Source organism: Antechinus flavipes, chromosome 4 (assembly GCF_016432865.1).
Source record: "Antechinus flavipes isolate AdamAnt ecotype Samford, QLD, Australia chromosome 4, AdamAnt_v2, whole genome shotgun sequence".
Taxonomy (NCBI): Eukaryota; Metazoa; Chordata; class Mammalia; order Dasyuromorphia; family Dasyuridae; genus Antechinus; species Antechinus flavipes.
This window is the reverse complement of record NC_067401.1, coordinates 205,267,540-205,293,463: the sequence shown is the minus strand read 5'-3', so window position 1 is coordinate 205,293,463 and position 25,924 is coordinate 205,267,540. Positions and strand designations below refer to the sequence as shown.

The 25,924-nt window shown below is 31.7% G+C and overlaps 1 protein-coding gene across 2 annotated transcripts in view; it reads right to left on the bottom strand.

Moving 5' to 3' along the window:
* Positions 1 to 25,924, bottom strand: part of UBR2 (ubiquitin protein ligase E3 component n-recognin 2) — a 151,822-nt gene that overhangs the window by 107,305 nt on the left and 18,593 nt on the right. For both annotated transcript variants that reach the window (XR_007953528.1, XM_051996972.1), the window contains exon 3: positions 1,103 to 1,181. Coding sequence is in view for 1 of the 2 variants with exons in the window: in XM_051996972.1 (XP_051852932.1) it covers positions 1,103 to 1,181 (79 nt within the window). In the remaining variant the exon portion in view is untranslated. The remainder of the gene's footprint in view (positions 1 to 1,102; positions 1,182 to 25,924) is intronic.

The following is a 25,924-nucleotide window of genomic DNA, read 5'->3' as shown; positions in this document are numbered from 1 at the left end:
GCAAACTGATACTGAGTGAAATAAACAGAGCCAAAAAATATACATGATACAGTAATGTAGATTAAAAAATGACTAAAAGGAATAACTGTAAAACTAGTAAAGGTTCTAGAGAATAGATATTGAAAAAGAACTTTGATGGACATTCTCAGACATGATCTGTATGAAGCATTTTGACTTAACTGTCTTTGTTAGAAGGGAGGTTTCAACTTGGAAGGAGTTAGGTGACATATTTCCAGAAATCATAATGATCTTAAAACAAAGATATCAATAAAACTTTACTTTTTTTTTTTTAAAGAGTATAAGAAGAAGTTTCATGTAACAACCCCTTGATCTATTGTCCTCTAAATATGCCTAGCTTTGTTTTAGGTTTCTAAAGAAACCATCAGAAAAAGGCATTAAAATTGGACATATGACTATTTTTTATCTATAGAACTAATATCAAAGCAAAATGTATTCAGAATTTTTTAAAGTACTAATTATTTACAGCAACAACTATAGGCAAAACTGGTAATGGGCAATGTGCTCTGCAACTGGGTCCTGCTCTAACTTGACAGGATTCTTAACATTAAAACACTAGTCTTCTATAATAGACAGATAAATGGAAGTAGAGAATTAAGGCCCTTATATCATAGACAGCAAAAGATACATATATATTTTTTTACTTTAATGGCAATTTTTGTCACTTTTGGTTATTTCTTTCCTTTTCTTTCTCTCTCTCTTTCTTTTTTTTTTTTTTAACTTCATATTCCCAACCACTATTCTCTTTCCTCTAAATTACTAATAATTTAACTTAGTGAAGTTACAATAATGGTTAAAAATAATGCACATAAAACAAACAAAAAACAGAAAACATAACATTTTAAAATGTGGTTAACAATTATTTTTGATACTTGTCTCCAACAAAGTTTTAATTTTTGGACCATCTCTTCCTCAATATTTAGAGTCTCATTTTTTTTCTTAAGTTCGTTTCTCATTAATAGTGTCATGTCCTTTAAGAAGCTTACCTAATATCTTGTTGTTAAGTGTTATTGTACATCTTTTAATATTATCATAGGGAAAAAGCACAGTAGAATATCAACATATTTATTATAGACATACTAACCCTATATCGATGCTCTCTGTGAATACTTCCCAAAAAGCACTCCATGCATAAAACACAAGTTGGATCAACAGCACAGTCTCTGTAAAATTAAAGAAGAGAAAGTCAGGATAATTGACAGAATGAAGCATTTTAAAATGTAATATTCTGAGATGAGAACATTCCCTACAACAAATAGGATACCAAAAGGTTGGTAAACTACACCTGAGGAAATTCTGCCCCAAAACCAGTGAGTGAAGTCATTCCTAAGTCAATTTTAACTTGGGTGAAAAGCTTATTTATCCTTATGTCAATACAACCACTAGGGCTTTTATTTGAAGCTGAAACCAAATTCATTTTGATTCAGTTACTATTTTTTCAGTATAAACTTTGGATTTTAGGATTTCTTCATAATGAAAAATCTGTGTGCCAACACCTGCTGATTGACTGGTGTTAGTAAAACAATGATCAAGGCAAAGTATTTCCCCAAATACATGTCTATCTTACTTCTACTCCCAAGTTTAACCAGCTTATTTTGCCTATTTGTTATACCCAGTTTTCAAAAGCATTTAGAGAAAAGAACTATGAAAGCAATTTATTGGATATGAGGTCAAAAAGCCACCACATCACACCACCAAATTGAAAATGCAGTGTTGTTCTGCAAACATATATTGTATCTAGGATATACTGCAACATATTTAACATATATAGGACTGCTTGCCATCTAGGGGAGGGGGTAAAGGGAGGGAGGGGAAAAATTGGAACAGAAGCGAGTGCAAGGGATAATATTGTAAAAAAAATTACCCTGGCATGGGCTCTGTCAATAAAAAGTTATTACAAAATAAATAAATAAATAAAAAGAAAATGCAGTGTTTAAAGTCTTGGGATTTTCCTCCATTCTATTTGGGGGCCATTTGTATAAAAAGATTGTTTTGAAATTACCAAAAACTGGATATGCTGTCAGCTAGTAAGCTTTTCAATTTGGAATTAAGCAAAGAAAAATGACTAAAAAGTTCATATCCTTTGACCCAGAGATTTTACTATTGGGCATATCACCCACATAGGTCAATGACAAACAGTAAAGTGCTCATGCCCACCAAAATATCTGTAACAACATTTTTTTGTGAAACCGTAAAACAAGGAACAAAGTAGATGCTCAGAGTAGGAAATGACTAAACAATACTGTAGTATATGTATATACTGGAATAGAATAAACAACAAATATGATGAATACAGAGTAATATGAAAAGATTTATATGCATAGTGAAGTAAGGACAAATAGAAAAACACTATCTAACAATGTAAGTGGAAAGAACAAAACCACTGAAAATGAATATTGTAAATCAAAATTACCAAGCCAGAACATTAAGAAATAAAAGATACCTTTGTAGAAATGGAGATACACAGATACAGAATGCTACATATGTCAGACTTTATCAACATATTGATTAGTTTTGCTGAACTTTTCTTTCTTTTAGTTTTGAAATTCTTTGTTATAAAGATGACTTTGTAGGAGAGGGGTAACAGAAGGAATTCAGCAGGAAAAATTGGTGAAAAAACAAGATTCAATAAAAATCTATTTCAAAAACTAGTTAAACTTAGTTTAGCTGCCAACCAAAACTTTCTATCAAAGGGTTCTGTGTAAACTTTTAGGACAAGAGTTTTTAACTTAAGAATCCACAAAAAGCCTAATAGCTTTTGTAAGTGATAATTTCATCCTAAAGGTAAAGGAAGCAACAAGAGAAAGCGTCTCTTCAGGTTCTGATTCTCATTGGCAGGAAAAATGAGCTCTTAAATAAAAATGATGGGGGTCTTGAGGAAAAGAGACCTTTTCCTACAAAAATACATGAAAGGGAAGGAAAAGATGGAGTCACTGAATAGATTTCATTAAATACTTGAATCTGAGTAGGCATAAAATTGCATCCTTATCCTATTTATTTATTTGTTTGTTTGTTTGTTTATTTATTTAATTTTACAATTTAAAAACAACATTATGAGTTCAAATCTTTTTTTTTATTAAAGCTTTTTATTTTCAAAGCATATACATGGGTAATTTTTCAACACTGACCCTTGCAAAACTTTCTATTCCAAATCCCTCCCCTTTCCTTCATCATCTCCTCTAGATGACAAATAATTCAATATATTTTAAACATGTTAAATATATATGTTAAATCAAATATATGGATACATATTTATACAATTATGTTATTGCTCAAGAAAAATCAGATCAAAAAAGAAAAAATGAGAAAGAAAATAAAATGGAAGCACGCAACAACAAAAAGAATAAAAATGCTTGTTATGATCATACTCTGTTCCCACAGTCCTCTCTCTAGGTGTGGACAGCTTTCTTCATCACAAGATCATTGCAATTGGCTTCAATCATCTTATTGTTGAAAAGAGCCACGTCTATCAGAATTGATTATAGTATAATCTTGCTGTTGCCACGTACAATGATCTCCTGGTTCTGCTTATTTCACTTAGCATCAGTTCATGTAAGGCTCTCCAGGCCTCTCTGAAATCATCCTGCTGGTCATTTCTTACAGAACAATAATATTCCATAGCATTCATATACCATAATTTATTCAGTCATTCTCCAATTGATGGTCATCCACTCAGTTTCCAGTTTCTTGTCACTAAAAAAGTGGTAAGATATCTTTAAGATCTTTTTGGGATATAAGCCTAGTGGAAACACTGCTGGGTTAAAGGGCACGCACAGTTTAATAACTTTTTAAGCATAGTTCCAAAATGCTCTCCAGAATAGCTGAATCTGTTCACAATTCCACCAATAATGTATCAGTGCCCCAGTTTTCCCACATCCTCTCCAACATTCTTCATTATCTTTTCCTGTCATCCTAGTCAATCTGAAAGGTATGTAGTGGTACCTCAGGGTTGTTTTAATTTGCATTTTTCTGATGAATAGTGATTTTCAGCATCTTCTCATATGACTAGAAACGGTTTCAATTTCTTGATCTGAAAATTATCTGTTCGTATCCTTTAATCATTTATCAATTGAAGAATGGCTTGAATTCTTATAAATTTGAGTCAATTCTCTATATATTTTAGAAATGAGGCCTTTGAGAACCAGGAGATCATTATATACCTCAACAATGATACTGTTTGAGAATGTTCTCCAATGGAAGTGGATCTCTTCTAGAAAGAGAGCTAATTCAATTTCAATTGATCAAAGATGGGCAGAAGCAGCTACACCCAAAGAAAGAACACTGGGAGATGAATATAATCTGCTTGCATTTTTGTTTTTCTTCCTGATTTATTTATACCTTCTGAATCCAATTCTCCCTGTGCAACAAGAAAACTGTTCGGTTCTGCACACGTATATTGTATCCAGGATATACTGTAATCTATTCAACATGTAAAGGACTGCTTGCCATTTGGGGGAGGGGGTGGAGGGAGGGAAGGGAAAAATTGGAACAGAAGTGAATGCAAGGGATAATGTTGTAAAAAATTACCCTGGCATGAGTTCTATCAATAAAAAGTTATTAAAAAAAAAAAAAGAAATGAGACCTTTGACAGAACCCTTGAATATAAATTCCCCCCCCCCCCAGTATATTGTTTCCCTCCTAATCTTGTCTGCATTGGTTTTGTTTGTACAAAAATGTGAGGTTCTCTTCTTTTGTATTACATATGATGGTTCTCTGCGAGCAGGTTTCTTGGGGAGGTTTTCTGGAGGCAGCCTTAGTTTCAGTTCTGAGTAATAATCACTTCAAATGCAGCCAGCTGATAAAATCCAAACATTTATTTTCTCCTTCCAAGTCTTCCAAATCCTTCATCCTGCCTGACTGCAGTCTCTAGCTTGTCAATCTTCCGAACTAACTCTCACTCTGTCAATATTCCAAAGTGACTTCTGGCTCTAGTTCAACTCCGACTCATGGCTTCTTCTGAACTGATGCTCTTCCACTCTGAATCTTTTCAATTGACCCTGCTGACTGAGCTCAGCTGTTTTTATGCCCTCTCAAAAGTTGACCCCTCCTCTGAGAGTGGGATTATGGGAGGTGTAAATTCACAAAGTTACAAAGTTAACTTTGTGTATCTCCCGTACTTGTGAACTCCAATGTGTGAGCTCTAATGTGTAAACTCTTAAAGGTGCAAACCCAAATACACAAGCATTGCTTCCATCAATTTCACTTAGTACCTTGTTTCAAGTTCTGGCCCATAACATCTCCTTGTTAGGATCAGATCAATCATACTGAACCATGCAAAATTAGATAATTATTGTCTCTATCAATTCTAATGATTTAACACTTTGTAAGGATTCCAACACAAAAACTTTTCAACTTAATATTAGCAAAATTATCTATTTTGTGTTCAATAATGAGTTTCAGTTCTTCTTTGGCCATAAATTCCTTCCTTCTCCACAGACCCAAGAAGTAAACTACCCTTTGTTCTTCTAATTTGCTTAAAAAAGCACTCTTTATGTCTAAATCATGAACCCATTTCAACCTTAATTTAGTTTACGGTGTTAGGTATGGGTCAATGTCTAGTTTCTGCCATATAAAATTCTCAGCAGTTTTTGTCAAATAGTGAGTTTTTGTCCCCAAAACTGGGGTCTCAAGGTTTGTCAAACACTAGATTATTATAGTCCATGATTATAGTGATCAATTACTCTATTTCTTAACTAGATCCAAATGGTTTTGATGAACACTGCTTTATAATATAGTTTTAGGTCTGGTTCAGCTAGGCCACCTTCATTTGCAGTTTTTTTTTCATTAATTCCCTCGAAATTCTTAACCTTTTGTTCTTCCAGATGAACTCTGTTGTTATTTTTTCTAGATCTTTAAAATACTTTCTTGAGAGTTTAATTGGTATGGCACTGAATAAGTAGATTAATTTAGGTAGTATTATCATTTTTACTATAATTGCTCAACTTACCCATGAGCACTTGAAATTTTTCCAATTTATTAGATCTGACTTCATTTGTGTGGAAAGTATTTTGCAGTTGTATTCATATAGTTCCTGACTTTGCCTTGGCAGGTAGACTCACAAATATTTTATATTAACTACAATTCTTCCTTTGTTGGTAAAATATAAAAATGCTGATGATTTCTGTGAATCTATTTTGTATGCTGAAATTTTGTTAAGTTGTGAATTGTTTCTAGTAGTTTTTAGTTGATTCTCTAAATATATCATCATATCATCTGCAAAGAGTGATAATTTGCTTTCCTCATTACCTAATTAATTCTTTTAATTTTTTTTCTTCTGTTATTGCCAAAGCTAACATTTCTAATATAATATCGAATAGTAATGGTAATAGTGGACAACCTTGTTTTACCCCTGATCTAACTGGGAATGATTCCAATTTGTCCTCATTACATATGATGTTTGCTTACAATTTTAAGTAGATGCTACTGATCATTTTAAGGAAATCTCTATTTATTCCTATACTCTCTAGTGTTTTTAATAGGAATGGGCGTTCGATTTTATCAAATGCTTTTTCTTCATCTATTGAGATAATCATATGATTTTTGTTAATTTGGTTATTGATATAGTTAATTATGCTAACAGTTTTCCTAATATTGAACTAGCCCTGCATTCCTGGTATAAATCCTACTGATGCTACTGATCATTTTAAGGAAAACTCCATTTATTCTATACTCTCTAGCATTTTTAATAGGAATAGGTGTTGGATTTTGTCAAATGCTTTTTCTGCATTTATTAAGATAATCATGTGATTTTTTTGGTAGTTTGGTTATTGATACAGTCAATTATGCTAATAGTTTTTTCCTAATATTAAACCAGATCTGCATTCCTGGTATAAATTCTACTTGATCATGGTGTATTATCCTAGGAATAACTTGCTGTAATCTTTTTGCCAATATTTTATTTAAGATTTTTGCATCAATATTCATTAGAGAAATTGGTCTATAATTTTCTTTCTTTGTTTTGACCCTACCTGATTTTAGTAACAGCACCATATCTGTGTCATAAAAGGAATATAGTAGGACAAGAAATCCAAATCACAATAAAAAAGTTAAACACTCCTTTTTTTAGGACTTTCAAGCTTCTTTCTATATAAAAATCATCAATTAACTTGCCAAATAGCATTATATCATGAATGTTTGGTATTCTAACCTGCTTCAATATGAAAATGATTACTAACATTACAAACTTAAAAAATAAGACTTGTTGAAAGCATTAAATAACATAGTGAAGTTGGTCAGTTTCCCCTGACTATTTTCTCAATTTTAAGAATATTTAAAGGCCATCATAGCCTTAAATTCAGGTTTTATAATGATATGCTGTTACCTAACATAGAGTACCAAAGAAGTTGTTTGTCCTTCCTTCTGGAAGATCATACATCAGGGAGGTGATGGCATGATTTGCAAGTGAGCTGGATTTAAGTAAGGAAGGGCAAAGTTATCTGCCTCACTTTCCCCTCCAGAGTCATCTGGGTCCAGTGACCAGATATAGATCAGGATCACTAGAGATCTTGGCCTTTTTAAGGTAAGGTCTTCAACAGATCTCAGTTTGACTGAAGCCATACCTATATAGTAATTAAGACTATAGGTAGGGACTGAGGCAAAGAATCTCCCCTTTCACATGGTCAAAAAAAAAAAAATCTAAATAAATAAATAAATCTGGGAGGGGAAGACTCTGAGGGTTGCTAACCAAAGCAGAAATGACCTCTATTTGGTATTTACATGCAATCTGAATCCATCAGGACCCAAACAATGACCAAATGTAACTTGGCCTGGGACCTATAGGTGGCCAATCAATGAGAATCAGAGTGGTTTTGGTTTAAGATATAGTCTTTAAGAAAGAAATCTAGCCAGTAAACTTCAAGCTATGTTGGGAAGGTTCAGGTATTCAAAAGAAAAAAGATTTTAAGAGCATCTGACCTTTCCTTGGACTTTTCCTTCCTGAGAGTTTCTTATACCAAAGCCAAGGATGAAAAGAAATGTCCATCTCTTAACATCCCACCTGGAACATATTATGGAAAACTCTTTACAAATGTACAGAGAATTAAAGTGAAGTGAGTTGAGAAAAACTATCCCCCAGAATGACCAGAAGATACCCAAAGAACTTTCTAGCTGGTATCAACAAAATATTGAAAAATCCCAAACCATAAAGCTGAGAGCCCAATAATAATAATAATCTGTTGTATAGCTATAGTTAAAAAAAAAACAAATAATAAAACAAGAAATAGAAAGCAACAATTATGTACCATTCTTTTTTAAATTCTTTCTTCTCAATAGTATTTTATTGCTCAATTATATAGAGAGTTTTCAACATTCATTTTTGTAAGATTGAGATCCAAATTTTCTCTCCCTCTCACCTTTGTCTTCGCCTTCCCAAGACAATAAGCAATCTGATTTAAGTTATACATGTACAATCATTTAAAACCTATTTCCATATTTGTCATACTGTATTACTTGGACTTAAAAGCACCCCTTCAAATAGGTGTTTTAAAGCAAAAATAAGGGAAAAAAAGGTTTTAATTTTTTTTTTTTTTTTTGCAGCTAAGAATAAACTACTAGAACTAAGGAGATTAAATATTTTGGCTTTAAAATTTCCAAAACAAATCCCTTTGCAAAATTCTCCACCATGAAGAGTGCTTCATATAATGTTATCATTGCCTGGTGGTACAGGTCTGGAAAGAAAACCTTGAGTTTCACCTCTCTTTCCCTGCCAACCCATTCAACTTTATTAAGTATTACCACATCAAATTACAGCTCTAAATCACATATCAATTGTGAAAATTAAATAACACTTTCAATTATCCTCTTGTTCTAGTGTAATACTATTCTTACTTCTTTAAAAATAGAGCTAAGGACTAAGTCAATATTATGTTTAAAAATAATTTTTTTTGAGTCTGAAACACAAGTTTTTTCATTAGTAACAATGAAATAAACTATAATTAATCCACCAATTATAAGTGTTTTGATTGTTACCTCTTCCTCTTGTAAAAATTAAGCAGGCAAAATTGTTATTAAAATACAAAGCAACATACAAGTAAAAGACTGATATCATGGGTTTTAATCAAAACATTCATAGGGCCCTCATAAACTTACATATTGTAATGCAAAAGACCAAAAAGACACCCATCCCATCAAGAATTAAAACATTTTTAAGCCTTTCCTTAAACAGTTCATTTTTGCAATCCTAAAAAGTACACTAACAATCTAGGAAAAGGAGTAACAACTCTGTGTAAAGTAATGTGAAATCTGTGTGGAAAGATGGCTGTTAATGGATGTGAAGGGCTATAAATGCTAAACAAAAAAGTTTGTACCTTATCTTAAAGACTTTAGTGGGGCAGCTTGGTGGCACTGTGGATAGAGCACCAGCCCTGAAGTCAGTAGGACCTGAGTTCAAATCTGATCTCAGACACTTAACACTTCCCAGTTGTGTGACCCTGGGCAAGTCACTTAACCCCAATTGCCTGACTTTAGGGAGGAAGCCACTGAAGCTTTTTAAGTAAGGAAGTGACATGGTTAGAACTGGGCTTTAGGAATATTAATTTGGGACCCGTATTTAGATTGGCTAGAAGAAGGGAGAAACCATCTATAAAGGGATCAATTAAAAAGCTACTGTAATACACAGTCTAGTAAAGTAATAAAGGGGAGCTGAATTAAAGGGGCTGCGGTACAAAACAAATATAGAATCATAGAGATAAAATAAACAAAATCTGGCAAATGAATTCATAGTAAATGATAATGACAAATTGATTAATCCTTCTAGGCTGTAAAACAGGGTAACTGAAAAAATGGAGAAGATTTTGAACAGATAGAGGACAAGAAAAAAAGGGAGGGGGAATTTAAGAAGAAAGACAATGAATTCTGTTTCAGATATACTTTTATTTAAAATGTTGAAGTTATTGAAGTGAGGATGTCTAATAAGAAAATAGTAATAAAGGTCTAGAGTTCAAGAAAGAAAAGAGCTGGATATGTAGATATACGAATCATCCATACAGAGATGACAGCTGAACTAAAAAGTGTGGATGAGATTACCAAGAGAGAGTTTAGAGAAAGAAGTCCAGGACAGAGATCTGGGGAATATTCATACAAGGGATAGGTCATAAATGGTCATCTTGCAAAGACTGAGAAGAATCAGTAAGGTAGGAAAAATAAAATATGGACAGAGAAACAAGAAATTACTGATAAAATATATGATTAGAAGGAAAAAATGTTCAATTAAGTTTATGGCACACACCAAAAAAAAAAATGGTAAAGAACTAAAATATAATAATGTTGGGAATATCAACTATCCAGACATCTCTGTTTAAAATAGAGAAGTTGAGAAATTTTTGACACACCTCAATACCAATTTTACCATTCAGAACACTTCAAAAGACTATTTTGGATCTGATTCAAACCAATGAGAAGAGATTAGCCTTATCAGATATGAATTGGAGCCTTGAAAAAAAGTGACTTTAAGATCTTAGACTGCCTCACCAAAAAACCAAATCTACTAGGCTTAGACTTTTAGTTGAAATGGTCATAGAGAAAACCCTAGGTTTAGACTTCTAAAAAAACCAAAAACAAAAACAAAAAGACTTCTAGACTTCTAGATAAAGTTACCTGAATGCAAAGTTGATGGTACAGCTTCCATATGTACCTACTCCAGCAAAACCCTGAAGTTTACACAGTACCATATAATGATGAAGAACTCTAATGAGAAACTAGAAAGATTTCTTCTATGCCAGGGTTGCATAAGAAATCAAGCCAGAAGCCCAAGGAAAATAGGAAGGGAGGCCCACCAGAGCAAGAGGTATCATAGAAGGCTATCCCAGGCCTAGGGTATCCTAGCTCCATAAACTGAGGTGCTGAGAAAGGCCCTGCGATTTTGTGGTCTAAACCTAGAAGACCCAAAATGCGCCAACCGCAGAGAGTGAAGATAAATACAGGAACCCATGCAACCCAGGACAAGACCACTCCACCTATAAGCAAACTAGGGGTGGAGGTTGGCTTTAACACAAGACCCCAATTTAGGAACTAAAGCTAAAGAAATGAGTAAATCAAAGAAAACAACAAAACAATATGAAAAATTACGAAGTATTACAAAATAGGGAGTAATTATTAATTGCAGAAATTCAAAGAAAAAAAAACTGACTTTCCACAAGGATTACATGAATAACTAGAAGAAATTAAGTAAAGACTAACAAATGAAAAGAAGGTCATAGGGAAAGAATTGGAAGGCTAATAAATAGCTTAAAAGATTTAAAGTAGTAAGACTTAACCAAGAAATGGCCTCTCTGAAAATTAAAATGTACCAAACAAATATATGACTCTATGGGACAAGAAATATTAGAATAAAATCAAAACACTGAAAACAATTGAAGAAAATGTAAGATATCTAATATAAAAAACAATGAATTCGGAAAATGGGTCAAGGAGAGAGATAATTTAAGAATCACAGGACTCCCTGAAAACTCTTGATGGGGAAAAAAAACACAAAAAAACTGGGTGCTATCTTTCAAGAAATCACAAATAAAAATTGCCTCTATATATTAGAACCAGAGGGTAAAAGAGACAGAAAGAATACATTGATTACTTCCAGAAAATAACCCCTCTAGGTAAGAGAAAATCCAGAACTTGTACATCAAAGAAAAAAATACTGCAAACATTCAAAAAGAAGGAAGTAGTTTAAATGCCAAGAAACCATATTTATGATCACACAAGACATAGCAACTTCTTTACACAAGAAAAATCTTGGAATAAAATATTCCAAAAGGCAAAAGTTACAAACTTATATAACCAAGAATAACATCTTTCAAAGATGAATATAATCCTTATGAGGGGAAAATTGATTTTTAATGAGATAGACTTCTAATGGAAAAACTACAACTGAGGAGGGACTCTGAATTACAAACATAAGAATTCAAAGAAACCTGTAGAAATAAATTTATTTGAACTGAAAAAATAGGAGTGATGATGTAGTGCTAATGGAGGATTCTAATAGAAGATGAGAATCAAGAAAAAATTCCCTTCAGAAACTTAATGTCTTCAAAGGCTATTGAGGAAGTTAATGCAGAAAAATAGAAGTTATGAAGATGAATTAGTATTACTCTAAGGCTTTGAAGAAGGCCAAAAGAAGATAGGATAAAAGGAATATAACTATACTAGAAGTATAGAAAGGAAAAAAAAAGGGGGGGGAATTTACTCTTTATCATAACGTATGTAAGGTTATACAAACATGGAAAAAGAAGTTGGGGGGAGAGGGAGGAATCATACTAGAAATGAACCTGGTACAGAAATACATTCAAGGAATTCAACAAAGAAAGAAATGGGAATATAGAGGATGAAAGGATTAAAAGAAAGAACACAAAGGAAGGAAGAGCTACAAGCAAAACAAAAAACTCCTTGATTCTGAAGAGTCAATAGAAAAAAAAAAAAAAAAAAGGAAAAAACTAGAATTTAATAGGATGACTTGGATCACCTCTTAGCCAAGTAAGGGATGGCTAAGCAAACTCAATAATATAATGTTTACTTGAAATAGCAGTTTTATTTATTTTGCTTTTTTTCTTTTAATTAGGAGAGGGGCCTGGGAAGATATCAAGAAGGTTAGCAATAATGACTCCCCCCCCCAAAAAAAAAGCCTTCAATGAAACATTTTTTTTAAATACACATAAAAGAAGTAGCAGAAAGAAAATCAGAAAGAAAAAAAATAATTGGGATAGTTTTGAAAATAAAACAGAATTTATTATCTTTTTTTAAATAAAGCTAGCAGCTAGAATGGAGATTCACAGTTTTGCAGAGAACATTCTTTTTATGTTTTATTGTACATGGAAATCTTTTTAGTAAAATTCAAAATGTTTAAGATAAAAAACAAATTTTTAAAAGGATGATCAAACAACAACAAAAAGAAAACAAGAGATTTCGCACTTAGCATGCACTCTGGAAAAGCACATAGTAAACAGTGTAGGGAATGAACAGGTAATATATACTATGAACCCTGGAAGAAAATATCATGAAGAATAGGAGATCCTCAAAAATTGTATTCTAATATCAGAAACATAGATTTCTCTATTGAATGAGAAGATGACAAACTATTTACTGATTTCATCAACTAACTAAAAATTTTAAAATCCAAGAAAAGGACAAGTAACTAAGGATGAATGCAAAAATGCAACATGGCTGGTTAAGAATAAAATCAGATTGATGCAATATATGTGACAAATGCTAAGTTTGACAATTTTTTTTAAAAATTATGTTGGTGGTATGAGAAAGCTCAAGGAAAGGCAAGAGATGAATGACAACCTGTAGAAAAAAAGGAAGAAATGCTTAATTTTTTTTCCTTTGTTTTCTCTACCAGTGAGAAGATTCTTTAGATTATAAAAATAAAATAGTTCAAAAACACAAGATAAGCGAAAAAAGAATAATTTAATTATATTCAAGTCAGTAATATAACAAAGGAAATGAAGAAAAGGGGCATGTCTACAGATTATAAACTTTTCCTAAAGTTTAACTGATAGAAATTAATTATCATGATAAATCTACCAAAAGGCTTAGAAATCATCTCAGCTAGCAAACATTTGATTTTCTTGTCAAAGTGAGAGATAAGTCAACCAACTACAACAACACTTTAAAATATAAATTAATTTTGGAAATATTACAGAGAAGAATGGTGGAAAATCTCATAAAACACTAAGAAGCAATAGAGAAGAAAATAAGTTTAAGAAAGCTTGGAGAGAGATCCATAAGTCATTCTAAAGGCATGTAGGAATGAAACTGGAAGGTCAACAGACACAAAAAGAGAAAGATCTGTAAAGACTTTAAAAAAAAATACAACAACAAACTCTTCAACATCAAAAACAATGGCGCTACCATATTTGGACTTAAAATACTAGATGAGCTATATGAAAGTAGAAATAACATAGAAGAAAACAAAGCTGTATCAGATAAAGTAAGCACGGAGGAAAGCTATACTGTCAAGAGACAATTTTAAGTGCACTGAAAGATTAATTCAGTAAGATAGATTAAAAAAAAAAAAAGGAGCACCTTGATGGGATAGAAGATTAAAAAAAAAAGGAGCACCTTGATGGGATAGAACAAATCTCAAACCTTATTAACCCCACTCCCCCAAAAAATGACCAAAGGAAAAAAAACAGTATCAGCAAAACCATCTGCCCTCTTCTATAGCTCTATAAAATGTTTATGAGAATAACACACAGAGAGAAAGAGACAAAAAGGCAGAGAGAGAGACAATGAGGAAGGAGAGAATATCCTTGATGGAAGTATAAAAAAGGAACAGAAAGGCAAACGATATTTTACAAAAGACCACATCTTTTTAGTTATACAATTGACATAAACAAATTATTCACTGTGCTTACTGATCACAAAAAGCATTTAATTTAATGAATTACAAAGCTACTCTAAAATTAATCTCTCCTTCAACAAAGTATCTTCCATGTCTATAATAAAATTATCTGAGATTGCTTGAAAGATATGCATGTTATAATATGTAGCTTACTATGATCATTCTCTAATTACTAAAGCATTATGTATGTAATATGTACATATACAATTACACACACATGTATATATATGTAATAAGGAAGCCATTCTTTCTAAAGGTATTTGTCACTGTCATTGAAGATTTCACTGTAGAGGCCAAATAGAAAAGGAATTCCCTATAGATGGAGAGGTCTTCCACAGATAACTGTTTGTAGATAATAGTGTGCTGATTACATAAAGTTCTAGAACATTTTCAGAGTCATTGATATAAGGTACCAAGCTTGGAAATCTTAAGCATATTCAGGAACCAGAGTAGTCCACAATGGCTGAAATGTGAAATATATGGTAGTGAACTATAAGAGATAAGGCTCAAAAAGTTGGGTGCAACCAAAAAGTGGGGCTTCAGTGCCAGGTAAAACATTTGAACTTTACTTAACAGATAACAGGGAGTCACTAAATGTTTCTGAGCAAAAGAGCTGACTAAAACGATCTTTCTGAGTAAAAGAGCTATAAATAAAGATTAGCCTGGCAGCAGTGTGACAAATTGATTGGAAGACTCCAGATTTGTGGTAATATAGTCATCTACAAATTTTGTGGCTACATATATGCAAAGATAAAGTACAGGATGTGAAACATATTGAAATGATAAAATTAGTAGGACTTGAAAAGTAATTAAGAAAGGGAAGAAAGGAAAAAGAATTAAAGGGAAAATCAAGGTTTGAAATATGAAATCCATATAAATGATGACGCAAAAAGGGAGAAAGTTTGGGGCACTTTTAGTTTGAGGAAACAACAATATATTCAATTAGACCCCATATGTGGTTGGGAATATGAAAAGTGAAAAGAAAGATCAAGGACAGAGATGTGGATATGGAAATAATTTATATAGAAGTGATCGTTGAAGTTTGAGGTCAAATAAGATTGCTTTAAGAAACACTGTAAGAGAAGGGAGTTAAGGGCAGAACACTGGAGAATACTTTACTTCAAAAGTTTTGAAGATGAAGAGCTAGCAAAAGGCACAGAGAAAGAAGACTTAGAAAGATAAGAAATCAAATGGGAAGTGTCATATCTAAAGCCAAAAGAATGATAAGAATATAAAGGGTGGTCCACAATATCAAATGCTGCAAAAAGATCAAAAAGAATGAAAACAGAAAATCAACCTAATAATTAAGATATTATAGGTTACTTCTAAAAGAACAGGGAAAAACATAACTCAAGACTGGTTAGGGATGAGGAGAGAGATTAATTATACAAGTATAGACTCTGTGTAATAAACTCCTATTTTCTAAGAATTTTGGTAGTAAATGGAAGAAGAAAGATAAGAGCTTGGTATAGAAATTCAACAAGGAAAAGAAATGGAAATACTCTGAAGAGTCAATAGGAAAGTCAATAGAGAGGGAGAATACTTACTAAAACAAAGTCATGGAGGAAGAATAAAAGGATGGGGTTCAAAGGCATTGGTATTTAGCAAGGAATACATATGTTACTTCTTCTGTGATCCAAGAGAACAAAATAGTTGTGAGAACTGAAGTTTGCTGAAATAAAGAGAATTAAGGAAATCCTACAAGTAAAGTGAAAAAACAATTATTACGTGCCTACTATACACCAAGCACTATGCTAAGCACTGGATAAAGAAAAAGGCATAATAATAATAACTATCATTATTATTAGTATTCATTCCCTCAAAGCACTCACAATCTAGTAAGTCAAAATTATCTATAGAGAATAGGGATATAGCTAGAAGATGGAAAATAATTTTGGAAAAGTTTCTAGAGAATGGAATAAGACATTGAGAAGAAGAGCAGAAACACTAAATAATAAGCAACTTGTGTGTATAATAAGAACTCTACTTAATTCTAGGGGCTACATTTTAGAAAGGTTTTAATAAATTAGAGCAGATCCAGAATAGAGTGACCAGTTTAGTGAGGAGATTTAAAACTATGCGACATGATGACTGATTAAAGGTCATAGGGATTAAAGGTGAAGTTTAAGGGAAAAGTTGGTAGCCACTTAAAAAAATTTGAAGGTCTCTCAGATAAAAGAGGGATGATACTTGTTTTGCTTGGCTCCAAAGGGCAGAACCAGGGCCAAAGTATGAAAAAATATGTTGAATTTAGAGAGAGAAGACCTGGGTTAAAAATTCCAGCTTTACTACTTACCACTCATGTAACTAAATAAGTTCCTTAACCTTTCTAGGATTAGTATCCTCTGTAAATAAGGAGGTTTGAAACTACATAAGCTCTAAGGCCCCTTCCAGCTTTAACTTATGATCCTAAAATTAGAATGAACTGTTCAACATGATAATAAGTTCCCATTTATTGAAAGCAGAAATGATAGTCAGAAATGTAGCTTTTCTGATGAAACATTGATGGTACTAGATAACCTCAGTCTCTTACATTTCACTACCTCTACCAAAGTCCCCTGTTGCCTTTCCCCAAAACACAGGAGCTTTTCACAATACCAACTTCCACATGATACATCTGCTGCCCTAAATTCTCAAACTAAAATCTACCTCATATCCACATGATCCACTGGTTCATAACTATTTAAATTGTGGGAAATAACACTTTAAAAAGCATAGAAAGCTACTGTCAATGCATGTAAGAACAATGACATCAATACCAAAATAACAATTTGAGAGACCAGTTCAAGACTGAAAAGAATATTTTAAACACATATACAAGCCACATAGTAGAAGCAGTAATGGACTTGATATCAAGCAACTTGGGTTCAAATTCTACCTTAGATAGAATTGCTTTATGGAAAAGTCACCCAACTTCTAACAACTGCTGTTTCTTAATTCGAAAAATGAGGGAAATATCTTTATCTACCTCACAGGGTTGTTAGACAAAATGATTCTAAAAATCTTAAAACACTATGTAAATGAGTTAACATCCAACACCTTTAAGATCCTATTGCATGTAAATGACTTACTCTATAGAAGATTACTGGCTACATGATAGTATATAGTGAAATGGATTAAGAGTGGTCATTACTGATTTGTTATCAATTTGGAAGGAGGTCTCCAATGGAATCCCCCCAGAATTTATCTGTGCTTGGTCTTATCCTATCTAACATTTTGATCAATGACTTATATCAGAGATGTCAAACATATATCCCATAGGCCTACAACATACTCACAAAATAAATATACAACAAAACAAAGAGAGCAGTACAGTTTAAAACTAAGTCAATATGTGGCCCATAGAGATTCTTATCTATGTATTAGTGGTGCCTGTTTCCATTTCAGTTTGACACCACTGGCTTATATAAAGGCATAATGACATCTGTAGATGACACAAGGCTAGAAGAAATTGACAACATGTTGGATGAGAAATCCATAAGTATTTCTAGAGGCTTTAACCCCATTTAGCCACATTTAAATGTGGGACAAAATCTTATATGACTAAATTTAATGAGTATAAATGTAGTTTCACACTTGCAGTCAAGATTAATTTCACAAATTCACTATTAGAAAAGTGTGGTCACATATGATAGTTCATATAAACAGGATTTGGGAGTTTTATTGAATTCGTTAAAAAAAAAAAAAAAAAAAGCTTATGGAATCTTGGACAATATTGGGCAAGGCAGAGCATCCAGGAATAGGCAGGCTAACATTTGGCTGTACTCTGCCCCTGGTCAGATCCTAATTGAAATACTGTGTTTATTTTTGAGAGCCACATTTTAAGGACACTGATAAGCTGGAAAGCTTTCAAAGGAAGATGACTAGGATGGTAAAGGGCCTCAAGGTCATGAAACATGAGAATTTACCAAATAAAATGTGGACATTTAACCTGGAGAGGAGAAGATTTGGGGAAAGGAGAAGTATGATAGCTGTATTCAAGTTTCTGAAGGGTTGTCAAGTTTGGTTCCCACCTTACTTTACAAAAAAAAACTTCCTAATAATTGAACTATCCAAAAGCTGAACAAGCTATCTTGGATTAAAAAAATGGGTTCCCCCTTCAGTACAGATTTTTAAGCAAAAGCTGGATGACTATATGTTATCCTATGTATACCACCTATATATAGGTGGTAGAACAAACTCTTTTTCAAAGACAAGGTGGATTATATTATATATTACTGTCTCTGAAGTTCCTTCCAACTCTGAGATTCTGCATTCTGATTCCCTCTGGCTCCCACTTAACTACACACTATTATGCATGCTGAACACAAAATGTAATAGAAATGAAGTAGTAGTTGGGAAAATTAAGTCTGATTCTGACTCTGTCACTAGTTATACAATTATGGATAATTCATTTCTCTGAGCCAGTTCCCTCCATTACAAATAAAGAAACTTGGACTAAATGATGTTTAAGGTCCTCTTATTTTCTATTCCTATAAATACATATGCCTCTGGTTTTCCTGAAGCTATTTTGCTTTCATAAGCATCATTTTATGAAATGTACATAATATTCAATGCCAAGAAAAGTACAGGAGGTTCTCCCCTATTGGCTAGCTAGAGCAAAAGCTCTATTTATTCTGGAGATATTGTGGTTTAATGGAAGAAACTTCTAGGTCTGATTTAAATTCCAATTCTACTATTTCTTCCTATAGTATCTTATGTCATTTAACCTTTGGACTTGGATTTCCTCAACTGTAAAATGAAGGGTTTAGACTGCAAGGGCTCTAAAATATCTTCCTATTTTAAACATGAATCTAAACTGTACTTACAGAAGACTTGAGAAAAGATCCGAATTGCTTTGTGCTAATAATAAATCAGCCCAGCTAACTGAAAAATTAAAATAAATTTAAAAACAAAATAAGCTCATTTTGGATGCTCATATGGATGCACAGTCCTCTGACAGAATTAGAGAACAATTAAGACTAATTTGACAACTACCAATGAAGGCAAACAAAAGCAGAAGTAATATAACGGAAAACAAAATGGCATAAAATCCTACTGAAACAAAAAATCAAGCCCCTGACATAATTAACTAGAAAGATACGCTAAGTCTAGTGCAAGTGAAGATCTTAAAGAACAGAATAAAAAAAAAGGAAACCTCAGAACTATTGGAGATCACATAAAATAATAAAGAAAAAAATCTGAGTATTCTATTTCAAGAAATCATACCAAAAAATTCCCAAAACTTTTTAAACAAGCACATTCTGAAAATAGAAAGAATTCATAGAACCCAAGGAGAAACTCAAAATTCAACTCACCCAGGCACATCACCACCAAACTTCAAAACTACAATGACAAAGGAAAAAAATCTTTCAAGCTGTCAGAAGCAAAAAATTACTTATCATAAAAAGATCTCACATGATTTTTCCATAAAAAGCAAGAATAAAGTAGGAAGAACATGTCATAAATAAAAATTCTAAAATATGGCCTTCAAAGAATCAATTTTTCAGCAAATCTTGTATGTTTCTTTTTTTAAAATAAAGATAAACATTTAAAAATAAATATGACTTTAAAGAACTCTTGGAGAAGAAAAACAAATTTGGAAAAAAACCTTTTGTGGTGGTAGTAAGGTGGATGTAAAAATAGTTTTAGGGTTAAGCTCCTAGATTTGATAAAGGGAATGGGGCTGAGTTTTAGAAAGAGGAACAATGGAAACATGGTATAATAAAAAAGGCACTCGATTGGATTCGAATCTCAGCTCTGCTACTTAACCACTGTTTTGACATTGGGCAAGACATTTCACCTCTTTGGGACTCCAGGTACTTCTTTTACAGATGAATTTAATCATCTGCAAAAGGAAAGGATTAGACTAGATGACCCCTAAGATATCATCCATCTATGAAGTCTATTAACAATATATTTACAGAGTTAATAGCATAAAATATAGAAATTGTGTTGAGAATTCTTTTGTTAAGTTTAACTTCTTTTTTTTTGATATGGACACAAGAATTCACCAATATGGGGGGGTTCCTGGTGGAGAAATTCCCTGGGCCAACAAATCATCTCTTAACTTAGGGTCTTAAAATGTGGCGTAGGCCAATGAGAGATTAAAGGACTCAGCCAAAATCATACAACTAGTTTGTGTCAGAAATAAAATTTGATTCAGGTCTTTCTGACCCTAAAGTCAGTTCTCTATCTACTATATATCACACTAACTCTTAATTTTGATTTAGATACAGTAAAATGAGAAAGTGACAAAATGTATAGCAACAAAGAATATATAAAATATATCAGCTGAATACTATAACTCCTCCAATAAAAGAACTACAAAACAGATTTTAAAATAGAATTCAATAATACATCTCTAAAAAAGCATTCACTTTCCAAAAAATAATAGCTTCCTAAATTATAAGACAGAGACTGGCTAAATAATTTCAAAGGCCTACACTATCTGTAAATCTTATTAACTAACTCCTATGAAGATTTCAAATTGAAAATGCCACAAAAAGTATTATGCCATATCTAAATAAAACTGATGCATTGATGATAGTGGATGATGTTGAATTCAAAACAGAAAGTACTGAGAGATAAGTAAAATAAGTATATCATATTTAAAGATACCACTGAAAATAAGCATAAAATTGGCCAAAGTGACAAAAGATGGAAAGAGTCAATATTGGAGATCTATGGGAAAATATAAACATTAACACATATAGCTATGAATTGGTTCAACCATTCTGGAAAGTAATTTGGAATTATGGTTTGTTTTTTTTTCTAACACTGAATGAAACGTACATAATCATAAGAAAGATCAAAGAAAGACAAGTCCCAATTATATAAAAATATTCATAGCAATACTTGGGGTGGGAAATTAGTAAAGAAGTGTTAACAAAGTAGGTTCCCATTGATTAGGAAATGGCCAAATTATCATATGTGAATAAAATGGTATATTACTGTACCTTAAGAAATGAATGTGAAGAATTCAAGAAAAGATGGAGAAACTTTTATGAATTAATGCAGAATAAGGGAGAACCAGTAAAGCAATATGCACAATAACAACACCAAAAAAAGAAACTATTTTAAAATTATAATGACTAAGCTTGGCACTAGATAAAGAATTGAAAAAATACACCTCCCTCCTTTCATTATAGAGGTGGAAGACAGTGAGTATGTAATACTGTATATACTGTCACATTTGTCTGATTGTTGTTGGCTACGTTTTTTGATGAAATATTTTATTCTCTTTCTTTTTAAATATTTGCTACAATGGATAGCTTTGTAGGCAAAGGAAAAGATATATTTAGAAACTAATGATATAAAAACAAGAAGCAACAACAAAAATAAAACTTTTTAAAGAAAATACATTTATCATTTTGGACATATTTGCATTAAAAATATAGCAGCTATGTTTGTAAAGAAGTCCAAATTTTTGTAAGAAATAAATAGAAAATTGCAGCAGCAGATTATACCATCCTTCTATCAGAACACATTTTAAACATGATGTATGGGTTACAGACTTGAACAAATCATTGAATATACAAATTAAATTAGAAAATATACATTTTTGGATTAAACATGGAATGTTCACAAAAACTGATTCTGTTCTTAGAGAAAAGTCCTAGGCAAATTTAAAAGGGCAGACATTTAAAATGCTACATTTACAGATCATATCAAGAAACATAGAATTAAACAGAAATGATATTCAAATTTAAAAGGGCATTTAAAAGTGATTTCTTAAGACTTGTATTAAAAAAAAAACTAATTATAAATATGTTAAAAGATTACTATCAAAACAACCACAAATGCTACATATCAAAAGGCCAGATATATAGAAGAGAGCAAAGAAAGGCATGGAGGAGAACACTAAATGTGCTAGGAGAGAAAAAAGTCCAATTTGACTATATCTGAGAGTGCATATGAAAAAAGCCTAATATACAGTATACCAAAGAGATATTCAGTCCTTCCAAAAGACTATAAATTCTTTGAAGGCAGAGACTGCTAATTTTCATGTCTGTATCTCCCCAATGCTAAGCACTGAATCCTTTAAAATGATAGAACTTAATAAATGCTTGTTAAATCTAACCTTAAAAAGTTTTTTATGAGTAGTGCAGTGGATAGATAGAGCTCTAGCCCTGAAGTCAGGAGGCCCTGAGTTCAAATTTGACCTCAGACACTTAACACTTCCTAGCTGTGTGACCCTGGGCAAGTCACTTAACCCCAATTGTCTCTGCAAAAAAAAAAAAAAAGTTTTTATGAAATGTAACTTAAGTAGTATAGTAAATCCAAAAAGCTGAATGACAATAGTAAGCAAAAGAGAAAACAAATGGAAATTGAGTCTGCATGAACAAAGTACAAATGAACAAGAAAAGAAGAAATAGGGAGAGTACTGAACATAAATCAATAAATTTTTTTTAAAAGGTCCAGTGAAATCAATGTATGGCTATTAAAGTCTATTCTGTTAAAAGGATTATGGAAAGTTCAAAATTAGAAACAAGAGCAAAAGAAATTACAACACTTAACAGAAATTTATGCTAACAAAAATTTTAACAAAAGTGGCTTATTTTAAAAAATATAAAATCCTCCACTGAAAAAATAATTTCAAAGGCCTACAGTATCTGTAAATCTTATTGACTTATTGATTAACTCCTATGAAGATTTCAAATTGAAAGTGCCACAAAAAGTATTATGCCATATCTAGGTAAAACTGATGCATTGATGATAGCAGATGATATTGAATTCAAAACAGAAAGCACCGAGAGATAAGTAAAATAAGTATATCATAAACAATTTCTCTGTTTCTAAGCATAATGACAACAGGTTTTCTAGTTCTCTATATGTTGCTGATTATGGCTTTAACCTTTAAATTTAACATAAATAAAGCAATAAAAGAAAATTATAGACTTGTATCATCAATAAAGGTGAAAAAATATTGAACTAAATGCTCACAAGAAGAATACTATCAAATATGTGTATATACTAAAAATATATGAATGAGTCAACATAAAAAAATAATTAATATGATAAAAGTTCTAATTATATGATCACAGTGACAGATGTAAAAGAAAAGTATTTTCATAAAATATATCCTTCATCTATGGGATTTTTTTTAAATTCAAAAGTATAAAAAAAAGACTATTTTTCCTAATTAGATTAAAAATAAGTACAAATGAAACCAAAAGCTAGGATTACATGGAATGGCTGGTTTTGTACTACTACTCTTTAAAATTTTATACTAGAGTCAAACGTGTCATACTGAAAATTCAATCCCCTTTGTCAAATTAATATTAGTTAAGTCATTTATAACTAAAATGCACTTCCTCCTCTTTTCCATCTTCTAGAAACTGTCTTCAGTGTTTCTCTATGAAGCGTTGTTAAACCTTCTCAAGTTGTTACAGATCTCTTTCTCATCAACGTTTCTATAACACAAATTCTATTTATGTTTATGCTTTATTGTCTCTTGACAGAAGGTTAAACTTGAGAATTTTTGTTCTTGAAATTAGATGATTTAAAAATATCTGTTGAATTTTAATTAAAAGGAGAAACATTAAAGGCATTCACACTAATAACAAGTGAAAAGAAAAATTGTCCAGTTTTAACACATCCATTTAACAATTTTAGAAATTTTTGCTATAGCAAAAAAAAAAAAAAAGTTATGGAAAAGAAATGAAAAGATTTGGACCATGAAAAAGTAAAAATATTCCTTTTTCAGATTACATGGATTTTCTGACTACATAAGGACCTACACAAATTAACAAAGTCTGAGATAAACCCACAAAAAGTTAACTATTTTTACACATTACTAACAAAAATCAGAAAAAGTTGATACAAAGAGAAATGTCACAACAATAATCCAATTAATGAATATTTGGTCATAGAATAAGACATGAGGCCTAAATAAAGCCAATTTTAAATGATCTTGACAAGAAATTAATAATGGAGGCATATCCTCCTACTCATAGTAGGTTGAGCCAATAGGCTTAAACATTAATATTTTCCAAACCAACTGACTCAATGGAATATTATTCAAGATGCCAACAAATAGCTTTCTAGAATCAGAAGACATTAAAAATTTTATGGAAAAAAAATAGGTAAGACTATCAAGGAGAAGTATAGGAAAAAAATATTAAGAGCAATCTCCCTTGCCAAGAGCTGTGTTTTAGTCTAATCATTCTGCAAAACAAATCATAATTATGGAAGAACTAAACTGTTCATTTTCTTTTGATTAAGCAATCAATTAAGCAATATACTGTCTATATATCCTAAGGAGATGAAAAAAAGAAAGCTTTCTTTTCCTCATCATACATACCAGCAACAATTTTATTATAGCAGCAGAGGAAAAAGAGGAGAAATATATGCCTATCAACTGGGGATAGCTGAACAAATGGTGTTAAATTAATATAAAGAAAAACGATTATGTTGTAAGAAACAATGAATACAAAGAATCCAAAAAAATACAGAAAGACTTTATGAACCAATATGGAAACATGAGAACTCTTACAAGGTAAGCTTAGGCCAGTTAGTTGACTTCTCTGGCTTCAACTATCCCATTTATAAAATGAGAGTTTGAACTAGATGATCTCCAAAGTACCTTACAAATCTAAATTTATGATCTTATGACAATTATAATATGAACAAAGAGAATGCTAAAAAAAAGATTACTTGTTCTAGTTATTCACTGTGACTTATCTCAGAGGACAGATAACACCCCAACTCTCTCAGGAAAGAAATGCAAGCCATTACATATGCCAGATATGGACATTGTGTCAGTTTTAATTAATTATTTTTCTTTGTTACAAAGATGGCTGAAGGTAAGGAAAAGAGTACACTAGAAAATAGAATGTGGCGCAAAAACAAAAGACATTAATAAAACTTATTTTTATAGAAGAAAAAAAAGACCAGAATATCAAAAGAAATTTTGGAGGAAAACCTATACACCTATATGAGGTGATTTACCCCACTATTATTTCAAAATACATTATAAAATAGTAATAGTCAAAATGACAAGATCATGATAAATAATAGGAAAATATATCAATGGAACATAATAGAGAATACAGAAAAGGAACAAAATATACTTCTGTATACAGAAGGCAGTGTTTGATAAAACATAAGATTATTAAACATTGGGGAAAAGAATCAGTCAATAAGGATTCAATAAAATTGCTGAGAAAACTACATAGCAGTTTGACAAAAAAAACTTTAGATTCATATTTCATAGAACATACAACAAATTCCAATTGAATCACTATAAAAATATAAAAAGCCACGCCATAAATAAGAAAAAAAATTAAACTTTTCAGTTTTAGAAGAAAGTATTAAAAAATAGAAGAAATTTTAGTGCTTTAAACATGACAAATACTTCTTATTCAAAGTGAAAAGAATAGATGGGGAGGGAAAATTTCTAATCAATCTAATACAAATTTACAACAGTAAAACCAATTCCCCAACGTAAAAATGGTTAAAATATTCACAGTGGTAAAGAAAAGCTATTAAAAAACACTTGAAAGACTGTTCAAACTTTCTATTGCAAAAGGAGATGCAAAGAAAAAAATACTCTAAGGTACTACATTATCTCCATTAAAATAACTTAAGATA